Source organism: Vigna umbellata, chromosome 2, assembly GCF_029865625.1.
Source record: "Vigna umbellata cultivar VRB3 chromosome 2, Vumbellata_1.0, whole genome shotgun sequence".
Taxonomy (NCBI): Eukaryota; Viridiplantae; Streptophyta; class Magnoliopsida; order Fabales; family Fabaceae; genus Vigna; species Vigna umbellata.
In genome coordinates, this window is record NC_142166.1 from 13,035,614 (window position 1) to 13,052,249 (window position 16,636).

Sequence of the window (16,636 nt, forward strand, 5' to 3'; positions counted from 1 at the left end):
AGATAACCAAAAGAAACATTAATAAAGATAGCATTTGATCATATCTTTTAGTATGCATATAATAAGTCAGACAGAAAAAATGGTAGAACATTACTATTGTATTATACAATAAAAGTCCTTATAACATGATGGACATGTTTTGTTTCGTTAGAAAAATAAATTGTTGTTTTATGAAACTCTCATAATTAAATTACATTATTTTTCTTCTAAAAACACGTATTGTGGCTAGTTTATAAAATCGTCAACGTACATTAGATAGTTATGAAAATTTGATTACTTCATTTACAGTTTTTAATATGTAGCAGTTATGTTTTAGTGATTAATAATGACTAATTTTGTTTGCATGACTTGTAACCAAAAATTATCTTTACAAAGAATTATGGACATGATCTTCCTGTGTATAACTATTATCATTATTAAAACCGTTAACTAGTTATAATAATTGCAATAATTATTTAATTGCGATGTTACTACAATTTGAAATAGTCATAAACATTTCTTATATATATATATATATATATATATATATATATATATATATATATATATATTTGTGTATTATAAATTTAAAATAATTGAGAAGTAATATTTTAAAATAAATGGTTACTTAATTTTGGGTAAAAGTAATTATCTAAAGTCGTTAATTACCTATTATAATTTTGGGTTAATAGTAAAACTCATTCATCCATTAATTTGGTACAGTTGCACCTCATTCAAGTTTGGGACTTATATACATACTTAACTTTGGAATATTTAGGGAAATTTTGTAACCTATAAATATATCTAACTAATTATGTATTTTTTATCCAAATAATTTATATTCATTTATAAAAAGTCACTAATAGAGATTGAATCTTTTAAGTAAAAGAGAGTATGAAGTATGTATTTTTTTTGATAAAATACTATATGTATTTATAGGATTTTTGTTGGAAGTCACACATCGACTAGAGATAAGGCCAAATTATAATATATAAGTGATGTGCAAACCTCACCTTAGAAGCCGGTTTTGTGGGGTTGAGTTAGGCTTAAAGTCCACTACTAATATGGTATCATAGCCATGGTTAAAGCCTATCCTAGCGAGTTCTAAGTGGCATTCTATTCTTCTATTCCACCCGCTATCGGGCCGTTATCGGACCACCCAATTTCTACTATCACGCACGAGATGTCTATACCTCGGCGTGATAATATTAAGAAAATATAAAATAATATCAATAAAAATAACAACTTGCAATTTATATGGTAATTAGCTAAATATTTTGTAGAAATATGATATTTTGTATATTAACCATATATTTTGTAGATATAATATTAAAGAATATTATAATGTAATCAAACTACCGATATTTAATCATATATTTATTAATATATGAATATTTGTGTCAATAAATATATCTTAGAATATTAACTACTTTAGGTTAACAGTGTTGAATGAGTCTTGTTGGGTCGTGTCATTTAACATATTTGTTGGGTTAGGTATGTATAAGTCCCTCCAAACTCGAATGAGATATTAGGGTTACCATCAATGAGAGAAGTTGAGTTCTCTATTAACTTGATTCCTGATGTAGGAGTAATATCTTTGCTCCAACACTTAAAGAGATTTAACTCCTCATAATAGATGGAAACAATACAAAGTAGAGAAGATACATCCTCTCTAGTGACCTTTAATAATGTTTATGTACGTATGTAAATGTCTAAGAAGCTATCTAAGAATCTCTCTAAAGAACCTCTCTAGGAAACTCTCTAAAGAACCTCTCCAAAATTCTTTTCCAAAAAGTTCCTCAAAATAGGGTCACAACTTTGTTTTTCTAAATTGCACAATGCATGGCTTCAATAGTGCACTTGTGGCTTCAGCTACAGAGGTTTCCTTTAAGGTAAGTTTGCTTATGTGACTCAGACCTCATGCTTTGTTGTTGTAGCCCTTGAGATAACTTCTTTGAGAAATAGTCATCATGGCTTAGCCTGAGGTCTATTGCTTGAGGTTTCCTTTTCATGAAGGTTTTCTTATGTGGTTTTAGCGTCAAATTTTCTTCTCAACTACACTAATGTCATTTTTGTCAAGAATTGCCTTAATTTTATCCATTTCCTTTACTTTTTCACTTTGACTCTATTAATATCAAAAACTCCAAAACAAGTTAAACTAGGGTGATTAACAGAGAAATTTTAACAAAAATCAAAGTACAATAACTACCAAATTCATCTAAAAATTAACCAACATTGGGCACTTTATACTTTCCTATAATACATAGGTTAAAACAATTGTTTTCCATTAAAGAAGATGCGATAAACCTGAAATTCCACATTGATGAAAAAAAGAGTGATAATGTTCTTCAATACCCAACTGATTCCTCATAATGGAAAAAGATTAATGAAATATTTCTAACATTTAGTGCAAAGTCAAGAAACTTAAGACTTGGACTTGATATAGATAGTGTGAACTTTATGGGAATTTAAATAACTAACATAGTTTATGGCCAATTTTGATGATGATTTACAATCTATCTCCTTTGTTGTAAAGGAAGAGAAAATATATGATGTAGTCTATGATGATATCAAGTCCTAGATAACCTAGAAATGACATTGATGTGTATCTAAAGTCGTTAACCGATGATTTGAAAATGTTGTGTGAAGGTGTCGATGTGATCGATTCATATCCTCAAGAAACTTTTAGTTTGCGTTCAATGTTGTTTTGTACCATAAATGGTTTTTCATCTTATAGAAACTTGAGTGGTTACAGTGTCAAAGGTAATTTTGCATGCCCTATTTGTGAAAAAAAATACAATTTATATTCAATTGAAGCATGGTCAGAAAATTGTGTATACAAGTAGTAAAAAGTTCCTTCTTCCAAATCACCCTTACCGTAGAATAAAAACACATTTAATGAAAGTCGTCTGGATGAAGTTGTTTCAAAACCCTGCAATGGTGAAGAAGTATAAAACTAAGTGAAAAATATTGAAATTGTGTTTAGAAAACATCAAATGAAGACCATTGAGAAAAAAACATTTGGAAGAAACGATCAATATTTTTAATCTTCCATATTAGTGTAAACTAGATGTACAACAATGTATAACGTGATGCATGTTGAAAAAAATGCATGTGATACTGTCATCAAGACTTTACTAAATATAAATGTAAAAACACAAGAAGATTTGGCTTACATAGGCATTCATTCTGAGTTACATCCACGATAAATTGGAAAACTCACTTAACTTTCCCAACTGTCACACTTTTTCTAAAAAGGAAAAGCAAAATTTTTGTAAGTGTTTAAATAGTTTGAAGGTTCCACAAGGTTACTCTTCAAATATTAGTAGTCTTGTTTTTATGAAAGATTCAAAGTTAGTTGGTTTAAAGTCCTACAGTTATCATGTGTTGATGCAAGAACTTTTACTAATAGTTATTTGAGTCATCTTACCTGCTTCTATTAGAGGTATACTAACATGTTTAAGTATGTTTTTTACTATCATTTGCAAGAAATTTATTGACCTTGGAGTGTTAGATGATTTGGAAAATGAGGCTATCAAACTATTCTCCTTTTTGCAAACTTATCCCTAAGAACCTTCATTTTCTATGCATCATTCAACACTGAGTAATTGTTACACATTCAAAGTTGTGCATTCTCTTCATCTCGCTTTAGGGTTCGCTTAAGCATTTGTGTTCATGGGTTGAAAAACCAATTGAGAAATTGTTGACCAAATGAGCACACAAAGTGAATTTTAAACATCTATGGATACATTTAGCTTGCATTCACATTTAAACTTAGGCTTAATGATTGTTGACTAAAAAAGGTCCCATTTTTATTCATATGTTCATCTCTTCACCTCAGAACCCTTGGGCCTGAGTAGAACCAACCATAACCTACACCTCAGAAATCACCTTCACCACCACCACCAAGAAGTGCTCCCACTCTAGAAGGAGGAGTGGAAAAACATGATAGACTTCAGTTCATGACGAGGTCCAAGCAGGCCAAGTTCGCTGAATTGGAAGAAAGGACACTTTTGCCTGAAAGGAGAGTTAAACTTCTAGTGGGGGGAATATGAAGAATTCACAAGGATGATAAAGAATAGACATTGGTAGAAACTAACTGAAGCAAAGCCTAAAGACAATGAACTCAATATATGTGAGTTATAATACACCCATGCCTACCCACCAAAAAGGGCTAATGAGAAAGGAAGATTCTTAGGTAAAAGGAAAAAGAATTAACTATGACAAAGAAACCCTAAGAGAATTTTTGGAACTGTCAGGAAATATGTCAAAAAAAGAGAGGGAGGTATTTAAGGATTTGACGAGGGGAGTGACACCTAAATAATTAGCTGCAGAATTCTGTATGGTTGGGAAAAGTTTTAAGCTAGGAAGGTCTAGAAAACCTCAGCAGATTCCCAAGGCCAACATGAAGACAAAAACTTATATTATTTAGGTTAACATTTTGTTTACTAATGTAACTCCAAATTCACACGTATCTAGCTTGATCATTGCCCAAACTTAACTCATATACTATATATCATGAGGGGACATCTGCTAGATGCAACAGATATCATAACAAATGAGATTTTTAATGTTTTCCTCTCTGAACCAACATTAGCAAGGACTGCAAAGCCACTACCTTTTCTAAGCCTAATCACTAGCTTTGCAGGTCTCAAGGAGCTATGATTCCTAACCACCCGATGTGAAACCTAAGGAGACCAATCACAAAAGCTTCCATTCTGGCTAACTACACTATGAACTGGAAAATGTGCAAGGACCAGTGCTTGAGCCTCAACCTACTACCAGAGTTAGGCACCGGTATCAGTAGTTTAAATAGCAACAAGAAACCCTCAATTCCCTCACAGCAAGAATTTCATACATGCAACAATGATTGGTTGCCACTCAAAGGCGCACACTCTCATTCATGAAATTCTCTAAACCTTCACACAACAACAACAAAGGAATCAGCCCCTACATTGCATCACCCCAGAAGAATTTATACACCAAATGGCATGGCACGGGGTAAGTCCATTTCAAAGGGATAATTTTAGTGCAACTACAGCGGCAGAAGACAATCACAACCACATCAGTCTCAAAAGAACCCAACACCAATACCTCAGCAACAACCACAACAGCCACAACAGCCACAACAGAACACTTCCTCAAAGCACACTCAATTTGTTGCCACTACTCTAGAAAAAGAAATTCCTTCAAATGAAGGAAATGCAAGAAGATCTAAAGGAAGCAAGCTTTAGTCCTTTTAACCAGAGGACTTCTTTGACTTTGAAGGATCAACATCTGGATCTCCTGAGGAGGGAGGAGATAAATGAAGATGCCTCACCATAAAAATAAAGTTCTTTTAAATTTGTTGCACCTTTATATTTCAGCACTTTAAATATATGCCTTAGTTTAGTAGTTTTCCTTTTGTTGATGCATGCTTTTTTATTAGATAATTTATTTATAAATATCTTTTGGGAAAAGCATGTAAACTTTTTGCAAAATTGGTTAGCAAAATAAGTAGGACTAAACTCTCTTGATCTAGAATTGAATGTGAACTTATGAGTGTAAGGAAGACGGATGAGTAACTCTGAATAAGTAAGAACATATGCTTTGTGTAGGCATTGCACAATTGAACATTGACATAGGAAGAAAACCCAGCTAATGAGAATTAAGAACCAAACAATGTGAGATAGCTGAGCGAAGCACCTTATATTAAGCCAAATCACAAATTTTGTGTTGATTGTTTATCTTTGACCTACACACTAGGAGGTGAGGAAAGAATCAAGGTAGCTTTTGATTTTATTTGATCTAGAGTTAAACAACCACCATGAACATGAATGAAATATCTTGTTTGAGCCATGAACCTTACAACACACACCTCATCTTGAAAAATGTTGATATCATACCATCCTCACTAATGAGAAAGTTGGAACAACATGTGTGCATTAAAAGGAAACTAAATAAGGCAAGGATAGTCTATGAGAAGCATAAAATTATAGAAATCCAGTTAAAAAAGGAAGGGGTGAAAAAGTTAACATACCAAAAAAGAGAGAATTAACAAACAAAGAATTACAAATGATATGGAAATTTTCCCAAGATGTAAAGAGTTGACCAAACAAAAAGAAAGAAAAAAGAGGGATAGTGATATCTTAATCACTTCCTGCATGTGCATGTTGTGACATATTTTCTTTTTAGTGAGTTTTTCTTGTATTGAGAAACCAATTTCCTTGACAGTCGCTCCACATTACAAGCCATGAAAAACTTTTAGTGATCCTTACCAAGTTTTGTATAGTCAAATGATTTAACATGAGATAACAGTTTTGTGCTAAACTTGCAAAGGTTTCTGAGAGTGAAAACACTTCATACTATGAGGTAGAGCTGTCAAAACGGGTCATCCGGCCCGATGCACCACGGGTTGGTCACTTAGTGAGCCAACTCATCCCGACTTATTTATTAGCGAGCCAGAAAAATTCGAATCCGGCCCGACCCACCACGGATGGGTGGGTAAACGGGTTGGCTCACTGGCTCACTTATAATTACAATTTTTTTAAATAAAAAAATTACAAACTTTCTATAATTCAAATCTAAACAAATTTCACTCCCAAATTTCACTCCCAACGTGGGTGTTTAATTAATTTTGAAAATAAGGAACTTAAATAATTTTTTCAAGCAAAAAATAATAATAAATATTTTTTTATAAAATAAAATTAGGTAGGTGAGTTGGTGGGCCAACCCGGTCCACCACGGGTTCAACCAGCATGAGTCAGATTTAAATGAGTCGGGTTGAAATCTGACCCACTTAAAAAAAATATAATTTTTTCAAACCCAATCCAACCCGAACTCGTGGTGAACCGGATTAGCCCGCAGACTGTGACCCATTTTGATAGCTCTATTGCGAGGATCATTTGAAATTTTGATTTAGATAAATGAACGGGGAACATGTGTTGTTTTAATTTGTATAATTGCATTACACTTAGTGTCTAAATGATAAAGGGAAATTTATCTTATACTATGATTACAATTCTTGTCACATATTTTTTCTTAAAAGTCTCAAGTCACAACTTCTAAATCCAACCAATTACAATAACTGATCTTTTGTAAAATCCAATTGCTTTGTTGTCAACAAAGGACCTAAAGTGGAGATTGTGATAAGTGTCTATTTCACTCATAATTCATATCCATTTAAGAACTTATCTTGTTTTATTCATATCTTTCTCTATTTATTATATTTTTAGAGTTTATAATAAAATTTTGAATAAATATATAATAAAAATTCATATTTACTTTAGAGCACTATAATATATAAGTCATTCTTTAATGAATATTTATATTTCAAAAATATAAAAATTATATACGATAAAGCTTATTAATATATATTAGGAGTGTGTCAGTTATTACACACCTTGTGATATTTTTTTTTTATACAGAAAATGTATTGCAATTATTATTATTAATTTGAAATAAAATCACTAAGAGTAATTTAGTATAGAATGAAAACATTGTATATGTAGAAAGTTTTTACAATTTATGTATGAAACCATAGATAATATTGTAGAGATTTAATTGTGTGGATGATAACTATAGAAAAAGTCAAAACAACAACCAAAAATAAAATGAAGACACAAACTCATGTACGTGTTGATTAATTGACATATTAAGAACTATACGAATTATAACTATTACCAAAATAGAAATGACAAATATATCACACAAAAAAAAACATGTGGTTTATGCAACACTATATATAACTCAACATTCCAATCTCTAAACACACACAATTACATCCAAATTTTCTTATCCTTAGCTTAAAATAAAATTATGAAGAGTTTGATTCTCTTTAGCATAATTGTTGCTTGTGGTTTGGTTGAAAATGTTGTTTCATCAAACAATCAATTTCCCTATAGAACCATTATAAATTTTGGTGACTCTTTAAGTGATACAGGAAATTCTGCAACTAAGCAACCATTTAGTGCTAATAGTCCATACGGTTCAACATATTTTAAACATCCTGCAGGACGTATGTCAAATGGAAGATTGATAATAGATTTTATAGGTACTTATACCCTCTTTTCTATTCAAAAGATGACTTCAATGAAATTCATGCACAAGAAATAATATAACATAATATATGTTACCAGTCAGACACATTCTTACTAACATATGATCATTTTCGTTTTAGTCAAAGCATATGGGTTACCGTTCTTGCCAGCTTATCTAAATTTAACGAAAGGACAACACGTTAAGCAAGGAGTAAATTTTGCATTTTCTGGTGCAACTGCACTTGATAAAAGCTTTTTTGATAAAAGAGGACTCGATGTACCAGCAGCTGCTTATGCATTAAATACTCAACTTGATTGGTTTTATAAGATCAAACCCTCGCTTTGTACAGGCAAAGAAGGTTTGATCATATCTCCTTTCATAAAGTTTCTACATTGTTTCTCCATATAATTACTAACAATTTTATTTCCTTCTATGACAGACTGTGCTAATTTCTTTAAGAACTCATTGGTTCTAGTTGGTGAGATTGGTGGGAATGACATTAATGCAATTATCCCACATAAAAATCTTACAGAAATTCGAGAGTTTGTTCCACATATTATTCAAGCGATTACAAATATGACTTCTGTAAGTTGTATCAAATATATCTTAAATTAATTACAATAGTTTAATTAAACTTCATTTGAAATGTGATTGATTATAGTAACTTGACTTTGGTTTCTGTTTTTATTATGTAGACACTAATTGCAGAAGGAGCTGTTGAACTAGTGGTTCCAGGCAACTTTCCAATTGGGTGTAATACTTATGTTTTGAATGAGGTGAATAGTGATAAAAAAGAAGATTATGACGAATTTGGGTGTTTGAGAAATTACAATGCTGCCATCAAGTACTATAATGACCAACTCAAAACGGCTATAGACGAATTGAGACACAAGAACCCTCATGTTAACATAATATATTTTAATTATTATAGTGCAGCTAGACGTTTATATGAAAAACCAGAACAATATGGTATGTTGTGCTTTGATTTTCCTTTTCTTTAGATGAATAATAAATAGTTATACAAGGTTGTTGCTATAATTTTGCTATTAATTTATGTAATGCAGGCTTTAAGGGTAAACCTGACACCTTCAAAGCATGTTGTGGAAAGGGTGGAAGATACAATCTTAATGAAGTTTGTGGATTTGGTGATTCGGTAGTTTGTGAAGCACCTGTAAAACATATAAATTGGGATGGATTTCATTTCACTGAAGCAGGTTATAGATCTGTAGCACAAGGACTTCTTGAGGGTCCTTATGCTACTCCTCCTCTTAAAACTCCTCCATTCAAGATACCAAAGGAATGAAGATAGCACAAAGGAAACACTAATGAAGATTTGATTCTATCTTTTAGTATGCATATAATATAAGTCAAACAGAGGAAAAATGGTAGAACATTACTATTGTATTAGATAATAAAAGTCCTATAATATGATGGACATGTTTTGTTTTATTAAAGAAATAAATTGTTGTTTTTTGAAACTCTCATCTTAAATTATATTATTTTTCTTTTAAAAACACTTATTATGGCTAGTTGTTAAAATTTGATAACTTCATCAATGTACTTTAGATGGTTATGAATATTTGATTACCTCATTACAGTTTTCATTATGTGGTAGTTTTGTTTTACTGATTAATTGTGATTAGTTTTGTTTACATGGTTGTGAATATCTTTCAAATTCGTTTAACCAATTTGTTGTTTCTCATGTTATTTTTCATCAAACTTCATATGTTTATATATCTTAACAAAATGAGATGGTTGAACGTAAGAATAACACTAGTGTAGAAACAGTCTTTAATGTCACCCTTTAGACGTCTAACTCCTGAATATCCCACGTAAAAAATGATCGTGGCACTTCTGTAAATAAGTTAATCTTGTAGACGTCCGACCTGGCTGGTCCCCGACTACTGATGTCTCTATAAACGTCCGACCCCAATGTCGGACGCCTAATGACCTGATAGGTAGCTGAAAAGTTGCCCCGATCCATTGTTTTAGACGTCCGGACCCCCATGTCGGACGTTTGAGGTCCCTATAGAAGTTTGAGCCCCAATGTCGGACGCCTAATGACCTGACAGGAAGCTGAAAAGTTGCCCTGATCCATTGCTTTAGACGTCCGGGCCCCTATGTCGGACGTCTGAGGTCCCTATAGACGTCTGGGCCCCTATGTCGGACGTCTGATTACTTGACAGGTAGGTGAAAAGTTGTCATGTTCCATTGCTTTAGACGTCCGGGCCCCTATGTCGGACGTCTGATGTCCCTATAGACGTTCGGGCCCCATATATCAGACGTATATAGCCTCCGCCGAAATTAAATTTTAAATAGACATATACGTCCGGGCCCCATAAGTTGGACGTCTGATGTCTCTATAGACGTCAGATGGGAGAGGGCCCCAACGTCTAAGGTGTTTTATTACACTTTGCGCGAACTCGGGGCAGTTACGCGCACTATTCATCGTCTTCCTCCTCGTATTTTCTCTCTCGGGTTTGGATTTTCAAGTACGTTTTTTGTCTTTTAGACCGTTTAAACTTACTTTTATTCCGATTAAATTAGTCTTTGATGGATTATCTTCCATTTGAACCGATTAAAATGAGTTTTCGCTGTGTTTTTGTGCAGTTTTGCTCGTTTCCTTGGGTGGCGATTTCTTGCGTTTTGGGCAGGGTTTTTTGGAGTTTTCCACTCTTCCAATTCCTCCACTATGTTTGTAATCGGTTAAGAAGGTTAGCATTCTTGTTTAAAAGTTTTTGTCTATGCATGTTATTGGCTTTTCGGTATGCATGTTTTTAGCATTTGGATATTTCGAATATGCATGTTATTAACTTTCGAATTTGCATATTGTTGGCTTTTGGATTTGCATGTTGTTGGCTTTTGGATATATACATGTTATTGACTTTTGTGTATGCATGTTATTGGTTTTTACGTATGCATGTTATTGGCTTTTGAATATGCATGTGATGAAGTTTTGTTGTGTTGTTATGATTGGTATGTTAGATTATTAGTATCTAATTTTGTGAAACTTAGTTCCCATTTGAAATTTAACACAAACGATTAATCTTTTAATCATTTGTGTTAAATTTTGAATTGTTCGATTTGACAGTTTGGAAAAATTATTTTTCATAATTTGCTATAACATGTATGTTGGAGTTTATGGATAAGATTGATAAAATTTCGGTTTAGATTATTTGTGTTGTTCTTCGGATGCATATTTGATTGTGCTCATCCCTGACCACTCTCATTTCGTGTATTTCGGAGACAATGCGAAATGTTGTCGAAATCTTATCAAATTTATCATGTTAAACGTCTTTGCATGTGTCTTAGCAAATTATGAAAAATAATTTTTCTGAATGGGTAGGACCTAACCTTGGGAGAGTTAAAAAATTGAAACTGACAAAGTATATTACGAACATAGTATGGATCGAAGCTGGATGAATGAACGTCGCATCAGTGAAGAATATGAGAAGGGTGTTTCAGAGTTCTTGCAATATGTTGAACAAAATGTTAAGTCTGTGAACGGGACATATTTTTGTCCTTGTGTTCGTTGTCTTAATCAAACACTCCAAGACTTAGACAATATGTGTGATCATTTATTCATGTTCGGCGTAATGAGAACTTATACCGCTTGAACTTGGCATGGAGAAGTACTAGACCAGCCTATCACGTCACGAGGAACAGATTATGTGGAAGAATGGATGAGTGATCATTTAGAGGACATGATACGTGATGTTGGTGAAGATAATTTTGGAAGAGCTAATTTGTATGATTCTCTTAAACATGATTCAGAGCAACCGTTGTTTCCAGGATGCCCCAACTTTACATGTCTGTCTGCAACTTTGAAGTTGTTTAGTGTAAAAGCAAGGAATGGATGGACTGATAAAAGTTTCAGAGAGTTGTTGGAGTTGTTGAAGGAGATGCTTCCAGAAAATAATACTCTACCCATTCATCATTATGAGGCCAAGAAAATATTATGTCCAATGGGACTCGAATATCAAAAGATACATGCTTGTCCTAATGATTGTGTTTTGTACATAAAGGAGTTTGCTTTGCTAAAGTCTTGTTCAACGTGTGGTTTATCCAGTTTTAAAAAGAAAAATGACAAAAACACTAATGATGAAGGTAATGATGGTGCACCTGCTAAGGTGATGTGGTATTTGCCTATAATACCTAGGTTCAAACGTATGTTCTCTGTTAAAGAAGATGCAAAGAACCTTAAATGGCACGCTGCCGGAAGAAAGTGCGATAATCTTCTTCGACACCCAACTGATTCATCACAATGGAAGAAGATGATGAAACATTTCCCGAATTTGGTACAGATCCAAGAAACTTAAGACTTGCACTTGTAACTGATGGTATGAATCCTTATGGGAACTTAAGTAGCAAACACAGTTCATGACCAGTTATGTTAATGATATACAATCTTTCTCCATTGTTGAAGAGAAAATATGTGATGTTGTCCGTGATGATATCGGGTCCTAGACAACCTAGAAATGACATTGATGTTTACTTGAAACCTTTAATTGATGATTTGAAAATGTTGTGGAAAGAAGGGATCGAAGTGTTCGATTCTGATGTTCAGGAATCTTTTCTTTTGTGTGCAATGTTGTTTTGCACTATAAATGATTTTCCAACATATGGAAACTTAAGCGGTTATAGTGTAAAAGGTCATTTTGCATGTCCCATTTGTGAAGAAAACACTAGTTACCTTCAGCTGAAGCATGGTCAAAAGACAGTATATACAAGACATTGAAAATTTCTTCCTTGTAATCACTCTTACCGTAGATTGAAAAAAACATTTAATGAAAGTGCTGAGGATGAGGTTGTGTGCAGACCTCGCAATGGTCAAACACAATTTTTTGCTTTTCAAGTGTGGTTTTATTGCAAAAATAAATAACTTTTTTTTTTAAAAATACCCTTTGACGTCTATTAATGCAACATCGGACGTCCATAGACGTCAGTCAGTGTATATAGAGACATCCAATGAATTACAGAGGCCAAACTTGTTCCAGGGTCTTAGACGTTCGACCTGCACAAGTCGGACGTCTATATAGACGTCCGACTAAACAGGTCAGACGTCTATATAGACGTCTGACTTGTACAGGTCGGACGTCTATATAGACGTTCGACTTGTACAGGTCGGACGTTTATATAGAAGTCCGACTAAACACGTCGGATGTCCCATCAACGTAAAAAATCCAAAATAACGGACGTCTAAAATGATTTATGCACTAATGTAAATATTTTATTGATACAACTCACATCCTTTTAATTCATGATGAGATTCCTCAACGTTTTTAAGATGGTGTTATTTGTACTAGGTTATCTTATTAATAGTATCTTATATTCAATTTTAGATAACAAGATATATCTAATTATTTATTTATTACCTAAATAGCTTGTATTTTATTAATACATATTCGATTTTAGATAACAAAATATATCTAACAAATTATTTGTTTGTTATCTAAATGGTTTGAATATATTTGAATATATATATATATATATATATATAGGAGGACTATAATGATATTCTACAATTTCTTTAAAATTGTTATTGATTCCGGTATTAGATAATTTTTTACAAGTAAATATCTCATCAGCGAGCAAGTAAGAAACCATCGGAATTATCAACCCGACTTCTAAAAACCTTACTTTTCTTTTCATCTTGAAGCAATCTGTCTAAATTAATTAAAAACAATATGTTTATAAATATTTTCTCTATATATGTAATTTTATTTGAATTTATATTTTCGTAGTTTATAATCAAAAATCAAATTTTGAATAAATATATTATAAAAATTGATATTTACTCTAAAGTACAATTATATATTATTTATCAATTAATAAATATTTATATTTCAAAAATATAAAACTTATATGCGAGAAATCTTATTAATATATATTAGGAATGAGCATTGTGACATTTTTTATTAAAAATATATTATTATTATTATTATTATTATTATTATTATTATTATTATTATTATTATTATTGTTATTATTATTATTATTATTATTATTATGTGCATATAATAAGTCTCATAAAAAAAATGGTAGAACATTACTAGTGTATTATACAATAAAAATCCTATAATACAAAGGACATTTTGTTTCACTGGAGAAATAAATTGTTGTTTTCCTAAACTTCCATCCTTGTCATTGTTTTTCTTCTAAATAGACAGTTTATTAAAATTTGATTACTTCATTATTAGTTTCTAATTCAATTAAAAGGGCACCTAACTTTTACGTTGCACTAACAGTTATCCTTGAGTCTTCAAATTGCACAAGCAAGGAGCTGCTATTTCTGCCCCAGAATCAAAGTATGTAAGTGGTGGCGCTTCTCCACTTTATAAAAAGCTTGAAAAGCATATTTTACGTAAAGCATATTCCATCACACAAACTTTTCCCAAGAGAAAACAAAGCTATACAAGTCATTATACCTCACCAGTTTAATATCTTTTTCATACAAGATTAAAAGTTTTTTTATTTCAGAAATACATAGTTCCATATATATACATATAAACAAATTTTAAAATTATAAAATTGAAAATATTAAAATAGTTTTAAATAATTTAAAAAATTAAAAAAATGGTGGTTTAGTCTACCACCCACCTTTTGGTTGAGAGGGTTAGGATTTTAAACCCACTTTTCTAGGAGTGTGAGAAGTAAAGATAAATTATTTATTCTTCCCTTATATATATCCTTAAGTGGATCATTTGATGGATATTTGAGAAACAATCAATTGATAGTGAGGGTAGTTTTTTTTTCTACTACAACAAACTTTAATTTAATTTTAGTTTTATTTCTATTAAATGTGACATATTTATCATAACCTAGTCTCGAACATAAAACTAAAAAGAACTTGATAAAACCTAACATCCTTAATTAGATAAAGTCTAAAATATTAATTTTAAAAAATAACATTTTAATCTAGTTTAATCTCACAAAACTAAAATCTAATTTATAAAATAAATGTACACTTATTAATATATTATATACACTTACTAATATATTATAATTTTACTTTTTTTTTATAATCATTGTGGTTATTCAACAACTATTACATAAAGAGAAAAAAAATCTCCATATGTTATGAACTAATTTACATTATTTGTTGTCTCATCTATTTTTTCTAACACGAGATCATGATTCTATATTAATATATTTGAAAATTTTATCATTTCTCTTTTGAATCTTCCTTTATTCTATATTGACCGGCCCTTTACTTGATCTATCTAGAAGCTTCAATAATCAAGATTCCAGAGTAGCCACTGTTCGAGGCCAATGAAACCGTTTCTTTAACCATTTATGTGAGATATGATCATACGACTGTGCGAAAATCTCTCTTTTTTTTTTTTTTGTCTTACTATAAAATGTGATGACTATTAATATACAGCTAAGAAGTCATAGGAACAAGAGTGAGACATTTGGGTGTTGGGATTATTTTGAAGGGTAAAACATAAAATGCTCCTCGTCAAGCATGGGCCACCAGGACCATTTGAATAATCATTTGAGTATGTCACACGCAACACATTTGTTTGTACCAAGAAACATGTCCAAAAAAACTTAAATACACTCATTTCCCACATATTCATCTAATTATCTACTTGTATTCTTTTTCTAACTTCTTTAGTGTTTCTTTTAAGAAGATAGATTTGAGAGATGAATTGATGGATTTAGATGAATTAGAAAGTAAAATTTATATTATTTCTTTAAAGGATTTAGAAATAAAGATTAATGAATTTGAAATTGAAATTTGTGAATGATTTTATTAATGTAATAAAAAAATGAAAAAGAAATATTATAAAATTGTCTTTATTTAATAATAATCTAAAATAATTTTTGGATTAGTTAATTTTTTTTTTGTAAATAGTTGTTCATGAATAGTTTGAAATAATAAAAAAATTATTAATTATATTTGACATTGACACCGCAGAAACATATACATATAATAGTCATGAGATGTATTGACATAGAAAAAAAAATAATGCATTTTACAGATAAAAAATAAGAATTATACACGACCATTCACCAAAAAGACAATACACTAAAGACTTGTATTTGATTCACAAATCTCTTCTATTAAGATGAACTTTTCAACCGATCCACAAATCGATTGTCCGGAATACGAATAAGTTAATTAATCACAACAAATCCTTCTGTCGTTCTAATACATCTCTTCAAGCTAACATAACATTACTCTAATAAACTATAATATATAATCATATACTTTAAATATTTATAAAAGAGGTTTGATTCACCTATTCTTATTGAATTTGTTACTCTCAATTATAACTACAAGAGATGTGTTAAAAAAATGGCATATTTACGGATTATTACTTCTTCGAAAAATATGTGGTAAAATAAATGGAGATGGTTTCTTTAATAATAGTAAGCGATAATTTAATTTATGAAAGAAGGAGAATTATTGTGATTAGGTCATTACTTTGAATATTGTCTTTTATTGTGTTTGACTTTATAGAGAAAACGGACAGAAACAAAAGAAAATGAAAGAGAATTAATTAAGTTAAGAAAATATAAATAGATAAAAACTGCTTTGTCTTGTATTTATTTATAATGTTGAAAGATTATTTTAATTATATCTGTTATGGTCAACTTATGATTAATTCATAAAGTTTAGGAAGTTGTT

At 31.2% G+C, this 16,636-nt stretch overlaps 2 protein-coding genes across 2 annotated transcripts; both read left to right on the plus strand.

Moving 5' to 3' along the window:
• The first annotated feature begins 7,776 nt into the window (after positions 1-7,776).
• On the plus strand, positions 7,777-9,301 carry LOC124826243 (GDSL esterase/lipase At1g28590-like). The gene is made up of 5 exons (XM_047299028.2): positions 7,777-8,011; positions 8,138-8,356; positions 8,438-8,583; positions 8,694-8,967; positions 9,063-9,301. Exons 1-5 carry the CDS (start codon positions 7,777-7,779, stop codon positions 9,299-9,301), a joined length of 1,113 nt encoding a protein of 370 aa, XP_047154984.2.
• A 2,380-nt stretch (positions 9,302-11,681) lies between these two features.
• LOC148203452 (uncharacterized) lies at positions 11,682-12,317 on the plus strand. The gene has a single exon (XM_088107608.1). The coding sequence runs from the start codon at positions 11,682-11,684 to the stop codon at positions 12,315-12,317; it is 636 nt and encodes a 211-aa protein (XP_087963734.1).
• Positions 12,318-16,636: the final 4,319 nt, after the last annotated feature.

Excerpts from the sequence above, each read along its gene's own strand:
- LOC124826243 (XM_047299028.2), top strand. The coding sequence starts at position 7,777 with ATGAAGAGTTTGATTCTCTTTAGCATAATTGTTGCTTGTGGTTTGGTT. Across the intron at positions 8,012-8,137 it reads ATTGATAATAGATTTTATAG|TCAAAGCATATGGGTTACCG; the intron begins GTACTTATACCC and ends TTTTCGTTTTAG. Across the intron at positions 8,357-8,437 it reads GCTTTGTACAGGCAAAGAAG|ACTGTGCTAATTTCTTTAAG; the intron begins GTTTGATCATAT and ends CTTCTATGACAG.
- LOC148203452 (XM_088107608.1), top strand. The coding sequence starts at position 11,682 with ATGAGTGATCATTTAGAGGACATGATACGTGATGTTGGTGAAGATAAT.